This window comes from Poeciliopsis prolifica, unplaced genomic scaffold (assembly GCF_027474105.1).
Source record: "Poeciliopsis prolifica strain line A6 unplaced genomic scaffold, Auburn_PproV2 SCAFFOLD013, whole genome shotgun sequence".
NCBI lineage: Eukaryota > Metazoa > Chordata > Actinopteri > Cyprinodontiformes > Poeciliidae > Poeciliopsis > Poeciliopsis prolifica.
Window position 1 is genome coordinate 7,541,368 of NW_026562388.1, and position 14,399 is coordinate 7,555,766.

General features: G+C 38.0%; 2 protein-coding genes across 2 annotated transcripts in view; one reads left to right on the forward strand and one right to left on the reverse strand.

Annotated features, from left to right (window-relative positions):
• Positions 1-11,675, reverse strand: part of eipr1 (EARP complex and GARP complex interacting protein 1) — a 49,048-nt gene extending 37,373 nt beyond the window's left edge. The window contains exons 1-4 of the mRNA XM_055038302.1: positions 11,471-11,675; positions 11,313-11,396; positions 3,455-3,587; positions 2,225-2,381 (exon numbers count right to left, since the gene is read on the reverse strand). Of these exons, the coding sequence (XP_054894277.1) occupies positions 2,225-2,381; positions 3,455-3,587; positions 11,313-11,396; positions 11,471-11,512 (416 nt within the window). The 5' untranslated portion in view covers positions 11,513-11,675. The remainder of the gene's footprint in view (positions 1-2,224; positions 2,382-3,454; positions 3,588-11,312; positions 11,397-11,470) is intronic.
• An 89-nt stretch (positions 11,676-11,764) lies between these two features.
• The window catches only part of trappc12 (trafficking protein particle complex subunit 12), a 28,882-nt gene continuing 26,247 nt past the window's right edge, over positions 11,765-14,399 (forward strand). The window contains exons 1-2 of the mRNA XM_055038301.1: positions 11,765-11,800; positions 12,833-14,123. Coding sequence (XP_054894276.1) covers positions 12,843-14,123 — 1,281 coding nt within the window. The 5' untranslated portion in view covers positions 11,765-11,800; positions 12,833-12,842. The remainder of the gene's footprint in view (positions 11,801-12,832; positions 14,124-14,399) is intronic.

The following is a 14,399-nucleotide window of genomic DNA, read 5'->3' on the forward strand; positions in this document are numbered from 1 at the left end:
TCTGGATTTTGAAACAAGTTTGATCTAGGAGTTAAGAGTAATATATAAAAATATATTTAAAAAAAAGCAAAAATATACACTCAAATGATTTATGCTCAATATTTCTGCACTTGATGCAGTTATCATTTTGCTCCTGCTCAGGAGCTCTGTTCCTCCAACAAATGGGGATCAGCTGCTTCCTGCACATTAGTTATGATTAGAGCTCAGTGATGACTTTGCTTTGAGATTTATTCAACTAGGACAGCTCAACACATAACTGACACTCACAGAATAAGAGAAGATATTGGATAAAAATGGACTTATGAACCATTCATGCCCAAACCGCAAATGAGAAAAATGTATTTAAGAATGTTGAATGTTTTCATAATAAACCGATGAGCTTGTTTTACTGTGTGAGCCATCAGACAGAGAGTTTAAACATTGAACATTTCTTCCAGTGGATACAATGGTGACACATCCATGCTGACTTTGTGATTAAATAGGGACCAAATTTGGAAAGATTCACCCTTGACATTGGAAAAGTCACTCATCCCCTGGAGAAAACTTCTGATGTGTATGAGATTGTCTGTTTTCAGACAATTCTTTTTGTGACAGTGAAGAAGAGCATAACATCTGACTCCTCAACATTCAGAGACACTTACCTTTGGCAGGACATCTCAAACTCGAACCTCAATGAAAACAAGGCTGTCTCAGTGTTTGTCTATTGGATAAGTCTGTTTATATGCTTTACAAGTTGACATAGTTTGAAAATATCCTCTGGGATTGTGTTTCAATGAATAATACGCAAGTTTCACTGCATCTGATAACTGTAGAACTGGATGTGTTGAACCATTGCTGCAGAAGGCTCTGCAATGGAGCTTCATTATAACACACAAAAAGCTGGTTCAGAGTAATTTTAAAAAAAAATTCCACTGCAGTAAACTATCCGACTGATGGTATCTGGTTGAAATGAGCCATCTTCTCTTTATGAATCAGACTGTGGCTAAAACAATGAGGAGAACAAACCAATTCTGAGGTAGATAAAAAAATGGACTAAATTTAGCAATTATTTCTAATATTTTTATTTACTTGCTAGTTTAAAAAAATATATAGAAAGAGAAGGACCCAAAACTTTTTCAATGTGACTCACTGTAGGCAGTGATCAGATTTGTGAGGGGTAAGCTTTTTCAGTTTTATCTTTAGATTTTTTTTTTTTTTTGTGCAAATTTTCCAATATGTCTATGACCTATAATCCACAAGGGGGTGCTGCAATGCACTCAGCACTACAGTTTTCTTGTAGGTAACTATGTGGATTGATGGGATTTCTGAGAATACGATCATAATTTTACATCACTTTTTGTTGCAAATTGTACGGGCAATATCAAATTTTTTTTTTTTTTTTAAAAGACAAACCGTATTGAAGAGAAGGAATGACTTTCTAACCACACAGCTGAAAGACTAAATGAGCTCCGTCGACAGTAAAGAACGAGAATTGAGACCAATATCTTTTTAGAAGTGTAGTCTTAAAGGAAAGTCTGCCAAATTGTGGTAGAAAAACCTTTATGCCTTAAAAAAAACAGACAATCTTAAGAATCAGTTTACATTTGACAATCTATATTTATCCTATGATTGTAATACATTGATTAGTAATATTTGTATATTTATTTCTATATAAAACTGTTTAAGAGGGACTTCTTTTTGTTTGACAGGAAAAAGTTTGTCTTCAGCAAGCTACTTTAAAAAGTAATTAGTTACAGTTATTAGTTACTTTATCAAAAACGTAATAGAGTGAGTAAGATAGTTACTGTACTGTATAATTACAAAGGAAAGTAACTATTACGTTACTTACAAAAACATGTTTAAATACACAAAAGCATTTTGGAAACCCTCTTCATGAAACTTTAAAATATATGTTCAAATGTTCAATATGTGTTTATATAAATGGGCATTAGACAGATAATTACAAAGACAGAATGTTTGAGATGTTCTCTTTCCATATTCTGCTGATCATTTTGGATCATTACCACACAGTTTTTTTAGGCACAATAATATAAACAAGTAATGTTAAGCACTGACTGAAGATCAACAAACTTGTTTAATTGAAAAATGTATATTTACCACACTGGCAAATACAGACATATTAAAAAAAGTGGTTAAGTAACGAATGAGTGCATATGTAGTTTACCTTTCAATCACAAGAAGAATTTGTCTAAAAGGACTTTCTCAGTTTCAAGGTGAGACCTACCAGGCAGCATTTCTATGGGCACTATCGTCGAGATGACAGAGCAACTCCAGAGTTTGAGGGTTGTGGGAAGAGTCATCAGGTGACTCGTGGCTTCCTGAGTCCCAGTCAGAGGGCATCCGCCATACTGCAGCACAGGACACCACCCTGCTGTCACTGGCTACAGGAAGACAACACAGAGACCCAGATCTGAACCCAATATAAAAGCTCATGTGACAAAAACACACCTGAATGTAAAGGTCAGAAAGGGAGACAGACCGCTGCTAATATGCTGTGATTTGGACATGCTTTCCTTCTAATCACACATATGAAATGAGTTATTTTGGCACATCCATGCCAGTGCTAGAGCTGCTAATTGGGAGCAGGAGAGTAAATGTAGAACTGGTGCAGTAATTGGAGTAAAAGTTTCAAGCTGGAGTGTAAAATCCAATCACAAGCACAGACATAGAGCGAACCAGCCTAATTTCTTTCTAGTGTAGATATTGACAGTGTGGAGGCGGCTTCTGGGCTAAAAAACACTGGCATTAAGCCTATTTGTCAAATTAAAAAGAAACACGTGGCTGATGCTCTTGAGTGGTTTAAGACAACCTTGCTTTTGGAGTAATGGGCCAAGCAATCATTATAGAGAAAAGCCTGCTCACACATTTTTGCTTGCCACTGAAAGGCTGTATGGAAATGGTACAGTGACGCCCATGTGTATGCGCGCTCATGATTAAATATATTTTATGTGAGTGGGTGGTGTGTGCAGCAGCGCGTGTTTGGCTGTCCAGAGCGGCTGTCACCCTGTGAGCTGAAGCGTGCCGAACTCGGCTGACACAGAGTGAAAGACGGCTCTCCTTCCCAGAGGTACACACCCTGTGTCCCACCTTCTTTCACCCCATGTCCCTATTTGACATAGCTGTCTTCTTCAGTGTGATGCTTGCACAGAGACTCTGCATTTAGTCTTGAAAAGGCAGTAATTGACATGTTTATTTTCTGAATCTAAAAATATTAGCTTAGCATTACTCTTTAAAGTAAAAAATGGATGCATGTCATCATCAAGTTTAAATTATAATTACTGATGATGGAAACTACATTTGTACCACTGCTCAGCTTGAATGGATTAAGTAAAGGCTGCTTAAATAAGCTGTGAATTGACAGAAATAAAACTATTTAGTCATGCAATATAAGATTAACACAATAAGAAGAGCATGAATGAAGCAAAAAGTGATGGATTGAAACCGTAGAACTCACTTTTGTTATAGCAGGTGGTAAGTACAGCCTTATCGGCAGGACTAGCAGCAATGTGCCATATCTCTCCAGCTTGGTGCAGGAGGACATTCTTATTGATGATGTTATTCTCATCATCAAAATCAATGATGTGGATCTGAAACAGAGGCAGAGGCATGGGTGAGAGATGGGCTCAGAGTAACAAAAAAACATTGGCTTCACAACCCACTAAATGTCATTCACCATCTATAATTCCAAAAAATGTCCTGTTTGATGCAATGGATGTCATTTTTAGTTTTTTTTTTTTTTTTTTCCTGCTACACATTTTAGAAGAATGCTGCATTTGAAACAGTAATATGTATGCTTTTGATGTCAAGAATCAAGGTGCATCAAAAAGAAATTTGCGAAAAACTCATTAATTTTTGGTTTTATTCCATAATACGTTACTTAAATAGACTTCAATAATTCAAAACAACTTCTCTGTATGAGATCTTTAAATGTACACATTTGGATTAGGACATTGAGGTTGTAATTAAACCTCAAGAGCAGATGATGATTTAGCTTTAATGGCACCATAATTTTATACGTCTAATTTCCTCCGTTTTGTTGCAAAGCTTTTGTTTAGCTGGTCATTTATGTCATTAAGAAAACATTTTATGCTTATTTCCTTTTATCATTTCAGACACCGAGCCCACGCTCCAACCTGACTCAGAACCACAAAGGCAAGCAACAACAAAACATAACTGTGCTTACTCTAGTAGGCTTTAGGATCTCCAAGAGGGAAGTTTCTAAACTGGAAACAGTGAAACACTGACAGCCACAGCATTCAGTTGAACAAATATAGATTAATTATTGGTTGAGTAAGTGATCTAGTATCCTTTTCTTCTTTTGATTTACAAAAAGAGCAAATTTGAAGTTTGTATTTTATGGTGCTGTTTTACAAAATGCAACCCTGCTTAATGATACCATGAAAATATGATAAAATAAGATAAATTATGAACTTTTGATATAAATGACCAAACATTTCACATGTTTCTTGGAATGCAATGCCCTCCTCCTAAACCATGTTCTTTATTGGGTGTGTGCAATTGTGGCATTGTACTCATGCTGTTGTGCCAACGCCAGTAAAAGCAAATGATAGTTTTTATATTAAAGCTCTTAAAAAACTCTTCAATCGCATCAGTAACTCTGATTTAAAAGAAGGATTTTTTTACGTCTCTGAAATCACCTTCTACTCCATCAATACGGAATAACTTCTCCTTCAAAAGTCCCTCCAAGCCAATTAATAGCATCACCAAAATTTCATTATTTTTTCTCACTTGAGATTGACACGACTGCTGCAAATTAATCAAACTTGATAAATTTCTCAACTGAAAATATATTGTTTTCTAGTTTTTTTTTGCTTAACTACTGTCCTTAAAGGTAAGTGATATGGTGATTTTTGGCTTCGTGATTTACTGCCATGCCAGATTCTGTTTAATTCAGCGTATTTACATAATGAAGGGACATGTGGGTGGCCACATCTTGTTATTTGCTTCTATATTGTCTTAATGTATTAACATTGCAATAACTTAGCAACAATAATTTCTGGGGAGTTTGAGAACTTCTGTTTTTCCCTTCTTAAACATAACATTTACATATATTTTCAAAACCTAAAGCAGACAAAAAAATAATATTTTTGCAAACTTCCTATAAACATCCCAATTAAGAACTTCTGATCTCAGATCTCTCCTTGAATAGAGAGATTAGAATGCTTCTTGCATAATTACCCCGGAGAAGCATCCTGAAGCATCCCACAAAATCCTCTCCACCAAAGCTTTGACCAATATAAAACTCAGCTCCACTTCAGAGGGTTTAACAGATCAAGCCATTCTGAATGGGACACTTCACTCCATCTTTTATGAGCCCTGCAATGTTACTCGCATGAAAGAACTCCCATAAACTCATCCAGTCATGAGAAAAGCTAATGACTCAGTAGCTAGTAGAACAACCTTTAGCAGCAATAACTTTTAAGTAATCCTTTTCGGTGTGACTTTTTCAGTCTCTCGCGTCATTGTAGAGGAAATTTTGGTCCACATTTATGTACTTCGTTGCTTCAGTTCATTGAAGTTTGCAGAGATTTATTCCTGTCAAAAATGATGTCCCACCACATCATTTCAGTCAAGTGGTCTATAGTAGGGGACTGAAAACTTTTCCAAGCCACAGGAGAATTAGCTTTAGGTTTCGTACTTGTTTTGCAAACACAAAGACAATTAAAAAAACAGTTAAAGAAAGATGAGTATTTCAAGAAGTTATTTTACCTAAAACATTGAAAAACACTGATTTTCAATGTTTATTATGATAAAAATTACAATACAACATATTAAAGCATATGTCCATACTACATATCATTATTAATTAATTCAAAAAAGTACATCAAATTAAATGCTGATGTGATAATATATCTCGAACAAATCGGCATCACAGTATCAGTGTTTGCATTTTTCATATCACAAAGAACAATTTGGAACAAAATATTGTCAACTAGAAATATATTCCAAGTCTTACGAACTTTCCTTCCCCATGTTAATCTAATATTTAGCCAGTTGGACAGAGTTTCTTGGAAGCAGATATTCAGCCTGGACACAAATGACATTACCCAAAACGCTAAAGGTCACAAAGTGTTGGAAGCACAGAAAAACAGAGAGGATAAAAGAAGATGGGAACATTTCTGCAACTGATAGTCACTATTTTGTTTTCTAATAACATGCAAGAGTTTTCAATCTCATGCAGCCCTAGCTGCCCTATGTCATTGACAAAGACAGTGGAAAGTCTTATTTTGGATGCATTTATTGAAATTATAAATTCAAATCTTCCAGCTTTGCCGATAAGCAATCAAAGATGATCAAGGGAAAATAGAGTTCTATGTGCTATTGTTTTCATTTTCAGTCATTTAATTGTAAATTTCGCCTATGATGTACAGATGAGTACATTATCTGTACTCATCTCTATAGATGAGTATAGATGCATTCATGTTTAACGCAGAGACAGCAAGCTGTGGCTAAAAATGAAGGACACGTCATCAGCCCTTTGTCATCACGATTAACAGTCATAATGATTTTACACTGGGCTGTCCTAGACAAGCTATATTTGTTCAGTCTTTCTAATAATTATTTTATCACAAATAATTTGTTATAAAATACAGTCTGTGATCTAATTATCGGGCTTTGTTAAAAGTTTCTTTGACAATGCAATTGGACGCACAACCAAAATAAATCATACCAGCCCTGGGAAGATTGGCAGCTGTCTTGGATGCTTTATGAATAATATACCACTCTATAGGATGGTGGACTTAAAAACATTCAAATGTGATCTGATAACCTTTCAGATGTTGATGAACAGCAAAAGCAGTTTTTTTAAAGATCTTCATGAGCACTGAGTCAATGTAAGATTGTTCAGTTTGATCACCAGCATCTAGCTGCAACTTTGCCTCTTAAAAATCTAAGGAAGTACCAAAAGTATACTTGGATTAATGTTTTAATTTTGTTCTGATGATTGTAAAAACTGAGATTTTCAAATAATTTGTTATAAATCCACTTAAGTTCTACATTGTGACAATGTCACAATGTTGTGACATTGTGCTTTTTTTCTTTTTGCCCTTCTTGCTGGGATTTAAGAAATCCTTGAGTTTTTGTTTTCTTATTATATCAATATATCTATGGTGGCTAGCATGCAGGACTACATTACTTCTTACACGTACTTGTTTTCAGCTTCAGTTTATATGCCTAAGTTACTTTAGCTGTACAACAAAAAAAGCGGTACTGCAAGAATTGCAAATTAATAATTTTCTACCTTATAATCCAAAACAGCATGCCTGAACTGAGGTCTTTCCTTGATCAAGAGTTTCCTTGACCTGAGAGGTTTAGCTGCACAAGCTCCACAAACTAAACTTTTATTCATAAGCTGTTAATGGGAACTCTTCTTCACTGAGCTGTTTTCATTAGATGCAAATCTATTCTGTGAGGTCCCTCAAGATTGTATATGGTTCAGGGCCCAAAATGCAGTAAAACAGTGAGGGTCTCAAGGTTTGATCAGAGACTTAATGACAGCCTCGCCTATGAGAATGACACTTACAACACTTTGGGGGACCATTAATAGGGTTGCAGTGGACAATAACTCCTTGCAGGCACTTCCACTCCCCAATGTCTGCGCTACTTTTACGGGCTAAACAAGAGGAGGTAGATAGGGAGTAAGAGGGGAGGACAAGAGCACTGGAGCACCAGCATCCTTCAGCCTCCTCAAAGTCAGCTCGGCAGCTATTAACCTTGGATTGGACTGCATCAAGCAAGAAATTATTACGGCAAGTTATAATTTTATGGTGGTGGGGGAGAAGCACAAATAAATTCAGGCCGGTGGGACAGGGTAATTGGAGGGCCTGGTAATAGGGTCCCCCCCAAATGAACCTAGGTGTAAGAGGAGAGAAGTTCCAGTCCTCCTCCCCCAGGTGATTTATCCTTCTTTCATTCTTCCAAGCCTGGGGAGTGACTCATAGCCTTCAGCCACTTGGGCACTGAGCCCAGCACTTTTTAATTATGTGCCAGTGGTGGGAGGAATTAAAGGAAGGAGAAGGAGAGAAGGGAGATTTGTAAGAGGAGGGGGCAATGGAGGGATGAAGCCAAGTCGGCTTGTGGCTCCCACTTCACGGGCTTCACCACTAAAGCTCTTTAGCCGCACAGATGACAGTAAGCAGGACAGAGGAGTAGTGAGCGGGTGAGAGGTGCCAAGCTCGGCCGCTTTATCTCGTTAGCAGCCTTAAATGCCATGCCGAGGCGCCCTCCGATCTGTCATTTTCGACTATTGGTCTCTGAGGGACTTGAGAGGTGCTCAGCGAGTTAAGAGAGACATTTCCACCCTGCATTACGCTTAATGGGAGGTGGAGAGGCCAGCAGGCTTATGGATGCAGCAGAAGCTATCAGGGCTGAAATGCCAATTGAAAAAACATTTTTCATGCGAGTTCAAACTCACCTAAGTGAGCTAACCAGTGTTGGCCAGAAAACTTATGCAGAATGGAAAAGAAAATGAGCTTCATGAATAAAACAAGCCGCACAGACTGGGCCCACGATTCAGCTGTAGGGTCATCTGAAAGAAGATGACCTCAAGGATGAATAATGATCCCCCTTAGCTTTTCAAGCTCAGGATGCCCTTTGACATCAGACACATTTAAATACACATTAACGACTGGTGAGTTTCTGCAAAACAACAGATTGTAGATGGGAGAAAATAGAGCATCAAGTAACATCACTCTTTAAAATTTTTCATCATAGAGTTAATCAAAAGTTTGCCATTGTTTGCATTAGACTACTGGTACTTCAGTGTTAGCCGGTGGCAGAATTTGAGGAATGTCACAGACTATATGTTGGCTTGTTAATATGACAAAGGAATCATGGATGTTAAATAAAGGACATTACTGTTTGCTACTTACTGGAGGCCAACATTTGTATGAATTTTAAGTTGTAACACACTCAATGAAAAGAAAAAAAAATGTATAAGCATTTTTTAGGAACTAATCTAACAATCACTACAGATCAAACAAAAATATTAAATATTAAAGTCTTCTTACAAGTAGTTCTCAGTTTCAAGACGACTTCACGTGACCAAAACTAGTTTAAAACAGAGTCAGCTATTAACAGTTTTTATTTTCTCATCAATTCCTGTTCTATACTAGGCATTGTTGCATGCTAATAATCTGCTGCTAATCAGTTAAAGCCTTAGTTATGTCTCACTTGTTGAATAGTTTGCAGGATTATGACTTAGAAGCACTTACTGATTTGAGCATAAGGAAGACACTGAGAGGAAATATATGAAGCTACCAATATGTGTAAAAGGAAATCACACAGAGAGACTGGGACACATTGTCACCATTCCCGAAAGGCTTCGTATTAGCGTCGCTACACAGAACTTGGACTGAACCATGAAGGCATTCAGTGCCAGACTGTTTTCACACTGAAGTCGGCCAGAAAATAGGCTCCCTCTTTTTAAGGCACACATAACGCTTCCTCTTACTGAGAGAGCTAATTATTTCTTTTCCTGTTTAGAGCCAACTGTTACTGTCATCTGTCTCCGTAATGACCTCTGCAAGATGTGCATGTACGCACATGCACCCTTTCATTCTGTTTCCTTTATACACTTTTAGACACTCCAACGGGTTTACAGCCCCAACAATCAGACAGAAAGAAAAAAATATATACTTTATATCCTTTAGATCGTCTTTCACTTTAGACAGCACATCTGAAATATTGGGTGCACATATGAAGACTAACTGAAATAAATTGTTTAAATAAATGGCATCAACTTCAATCAATATAGGAATAATTTAGCAATTAACTATTTAGATGGGCATAAATTTAAAGTTAAATTGCTTCCCAAAAAAGATCATCAACGTTTGTAAAAGTTCTAAGGAATTATTTACACACAATTTGACATAAACTGGATTTCAATAATGTAATTCTGTGCTCTATTAAGAGTGAAATTAGGCTAAAATTCACATCAGCTGTCTTAGTTTCTCTTTTTTTGCTTGAGCTTTAATGTTTTCTTAAATTTAACATGAATCTTTGCAAATGATCATTTCTACACACAAAACAAAGAGCTACAGTTCCTCACCGTAACAAAATTTCTTGCATTATACCCTTCCTACAGTAAACCCTGTTTTCATTGGCTCTATGGAATACTGAGTCATGTAGCAATACCTGTCCCCTACTTAGTGTTGCAAACTGCTGGTCAGCTGCCTGACTGAAAACCAGCATACAAGAAATATGTATGTCTGGAAATACTTACTGTTGTGAAAAATGTAGAACATGGCAATGCGTAAACTACAAGAGTACCTCTCATTCTAAGTGGAAATGGGCCATTAAAGAGATGCAGGATATGTATGAGATCTCTGAGACACCAGTCAGGTGTGCCATAGAAGTGACAGGGGTGTTCAAGGAGGACTTTATCAAGGACCTGCTCCATGTTCATTCTTGTTTACTTATGTCATTGACAAACTAACAGATGAGGTTAAAAAGGAGTCTCGATGATGATGATGTTTACAGATGACATTGTGATCTACAGAAACAGAGGACACATGTAGAGGAACAGCTCAAGAAGTGGAGATATGTATTGGAAAAGAGAGGAATGAAGATTATATTTTTTATATAATTAATATAAAAAATTATAAAAACTTCACAGATTTAAAAAAAAAACAAAAACATGCAACAACTCTGTTGTGTATGAATGGACAAGGTTGATGGTGGCAGTGTAATGGTGTGGACAATATGCTTTTGTCATTGTTAGGGTTCCTTAGATGCTTACCGACTTAGGACAGCATATTTTCTGATGGTCATGTTAACCAAAATAATGCCTCATGTCAAAGCTCAAACCATCTCAAACTGGTTTCTTGAACAGGCATCAAAAGTCACTAGCTCTCAATCAAAAAGAGCAGCTTTGGATATGAAGCTGACAAATCTGTAGTAATGGGATCCAGCTATTCCAGAACAGCTCAACATCTCTGAGAAATGTTTCAAACATGTTGTTGACTAACTCACAAAGAAGTAAAGCAGCGTTATGGGAGTAAGAATTAAGGGGAAATGAGTGTTCAACCTTTTACTAAACATGTGTATCTAATAAACTAGGAGAATATCTCTGAGAAACAGACAAGAGAAAAATCATTCCATGAATACAAGAACGATTTTGGGGGTCAAACACAAGGCATACGACTCGACAAATTATTTTTACTTTGTCCAAATGCATAAAGCAGTGTGCACGTCTTATAATTGCTGCGTGCAAAAGCAATATATTTAGTTTCCAGTGGAGAAAATGTACTTTATGCCAAGCTTTTCATAAAAATGTAAAATTATATTCTTACTTGATTGTCAAATTTTAGAGACTGTGTACCGACGAGGAAGCGAATAGCATCAGTCTCAGCTGTTTGGGCCGTAAGTGCACGAGCCTGCAAAAATAATAATAATGTATCAATGAACATAGACGAGTAGAATTAGGCGACAGAAATTAGGTATCACCTACCTGAAACTCGAGGCCATATATGACAGGGGCGTCGTCTTCCATCTTTCACCTTGTTGCTAATCGTTTCTTATCCTTTGAAAACCGATTCAATGAAGAATTACCTTACAAATAACAGCATTTGAGCGGTGCAGCTAAAAACAAACGACAGTAGCAACACTTCCGTGATTTTAGACAAGCGTCTAGTTACATTTCGTAAAAACAGCCTGACAACGTTGCTCCGCGCTTTCCGTTTTACGTAAACCAATTTCAAGAATAGCACTGCGTCATCTATGACGATGCTTTTTTGCGCGACGCTTGCGCATTGCGTTTTCATCCGTCAGGGGCAGTGAGGTAAGAATATAGCTATGTGTTTTAGCTTTCTGTTTATTTTTCTCTAATTTAGTCTTGTCGGACTACAAATGCAGTTTGTTGCGTTAATTGAAAAGCTTCGGTGGCCGTCAGCTCGGCACCAGGTAGCCGTTAAGTGAGGGTAAAATATGGTGAATAACCGGCTAATGTAGCATTAGCCCAATTGCTATGTCAAGAGAGAAACACTTTGAATCATACACGCATAACAACATAAAACAACGTACACTACATTTACTTCTATAATTGTACGTCAGTGGAAATGATAAGTTTTGTATCTATTAGCGTTTGTACTGACAGGAAGTGAAGGTTTTCAACTTCCTGAAAGGAAAATGGGGAACATAAAACAAGGGAGCCTTAGGTTTCCTACCCACATCATTAATAATCTAGAAACTTGGAATATTCCATTACTTCTCGGTAAATTCAAAGATTGTCAGAAAGCGTATTTCAGTGAAATTGGAAAAACATATTGCATATATCACATACAGAGCGATACATTTCACACATAAAAATTTTGTGTGTCATTTTTATAATAATTGTGGTTGAAAGTAAATTAAATCTTCCAAGTTCTGTTTTTCAGAAAATTAGATCATAAGACCAATACAAAAAGGACAATTTTTATTAAGAAATGTCAACATACACAGACATGGAAAAAAACTGTTGACTATACAGTTGTGTAGTGGGCAATCAATGACAATGAGGTTAGACCACAGTTGTTTAGAAAGAATCCTCCATAATTATTAGTTGAACAGCCATTTAATATTCAGAAAAAGTCATCCTTTTTGGGGGGTTTTCTGACTTCTTTGATTCTACCCTGATCAAGTCCCCCAGCTTTACCATGGGAAGTGCCCTTTAGAATCAATTGGATCAGGATTTCAAACTGATTATGTGGTTCTTAAACTGTGCAGAGTTAAAACTTCATTTTTTGTATTCTTTAATAAAAACATATTTTAACATATATATAGTGATATAGGGACTAGCTAACTTGAAAATTGTAATAAGCTTGTGTTTCTTCAGGAGCATTAAGATGGACAAAGGGGAAGCTCATGCCCAGCAGCCTGTGTCTTTGGGCATCACAGTTGATGATGAAGCTGCAGTTTCAGAGCCCGCTGCAGAAGCCACCAGTCAGATTCCCTCCATAGATAGCATCCAAGAAGACAGCATCGATCTGGGTGGCACAGACTTTATCACACCCCAGGGAGACAGCAGCGCCACACCCACTGAGAGCTTGATGGACAGACTAAATGATCAGATGATGGAGAGCGTCATGATTTCCGACTCACCTAACAACAGTGAGGAGGACGACGTGGCTCCTATCGACTCCTATCTGGATAGTGGGGAGCCAGAGAATGCAACCTCTGGAAACATAGAGGAGGACAGTGAAATTGGACATAACACGACAGAGATTAAAGTTTCAGCGGACCAACTGGGACAGGAATGCTCTGAAGAGAAAATAACAGAGAAGGAGGCCATGCAACCGCAAGTCCCAGCTCCTGTCTCACCTCAAGATGATAGTTTGAGTCCAGCTGCTAATACTGATGATGTTCCAGTTAGAGGGGTTAGTCCTAAAGATGAGCCTGTGCCAGTGTGCACCATATTCAGCCAGAGCACCCTTCCGAAGTCATTGGTGCCTGAAGGGTTCCAGCCTACCCTGATCAAGTCCCCCAGCTTTACCATGGGAAGTGCGGGTGGAAGTAATGAAGCTGTTACGCCCAGTAAGCTAACTGCTCCCCTAGTTTGTCAGCCCAGCCCTAGCCTCAGTAAGTTCTTTGCTGACAATGGACAAGCCAATCCAGCCTCTGACTTCTTTGATTCTTTTACTGCTCCATCATCCTTTATTTCTGTTTCTAACCCCAACGCTGACCTTTCTCCTGGGGCTGGCCCGCCACCCATTCCTCTTACCCCTGAGCGCCAGCTCTCTTCTGCCTCCTCCATCTCCACCCCAGGAGCACTTTTGGAATCTGCATCTCCCACGCCGAGCCCAGTGTTTGGCTCTGCTCCCACTGAACCAAACACCAACTCCCAACCGCATCCACCCCAAACTGTCCCAGCTCCAAGTCCGGCCCCAGTCCCCATTTCAGCCACACAGGCACAGCCCTTTAACCAACTCCAAGCTGTGTTCTCAGGGAGCGATGACCCATTTGCGACTGCGCTGAGCTTGAGTGAGGTGGACAGGCGACATGATGCCTGGCTGCCTTGTGAGGAGACAAGGAAAGTCTTAATATCTGTTGCCACCCAGCAGTACAGCCCTGCATATGTAGAGAGCAACAAACTCACAATGCCTGGGCTGAAATTTGACAACCTGCAGGTAAAGACATTTTAAACTTGGTTTCAATAATTGTATGCATTGAATCGGAGTGACTTTTTATCTGTAGATTCAGCAGCTGTCTTCACATTGATTAGTGCAAAAATAGTAAAGGATCAGTCAGTATTGTTATGTCTCACATTTAATTAAATCATCATTCTTTAAAATTATTTATCTTGCTGAAGCATTCATACCCCTTGATCACATTTCCTCACATCACAGTTACCAACTTCAATATTTTGGGATTTTCTGCAGTAGAACTATGAAATGTTTGTTGTC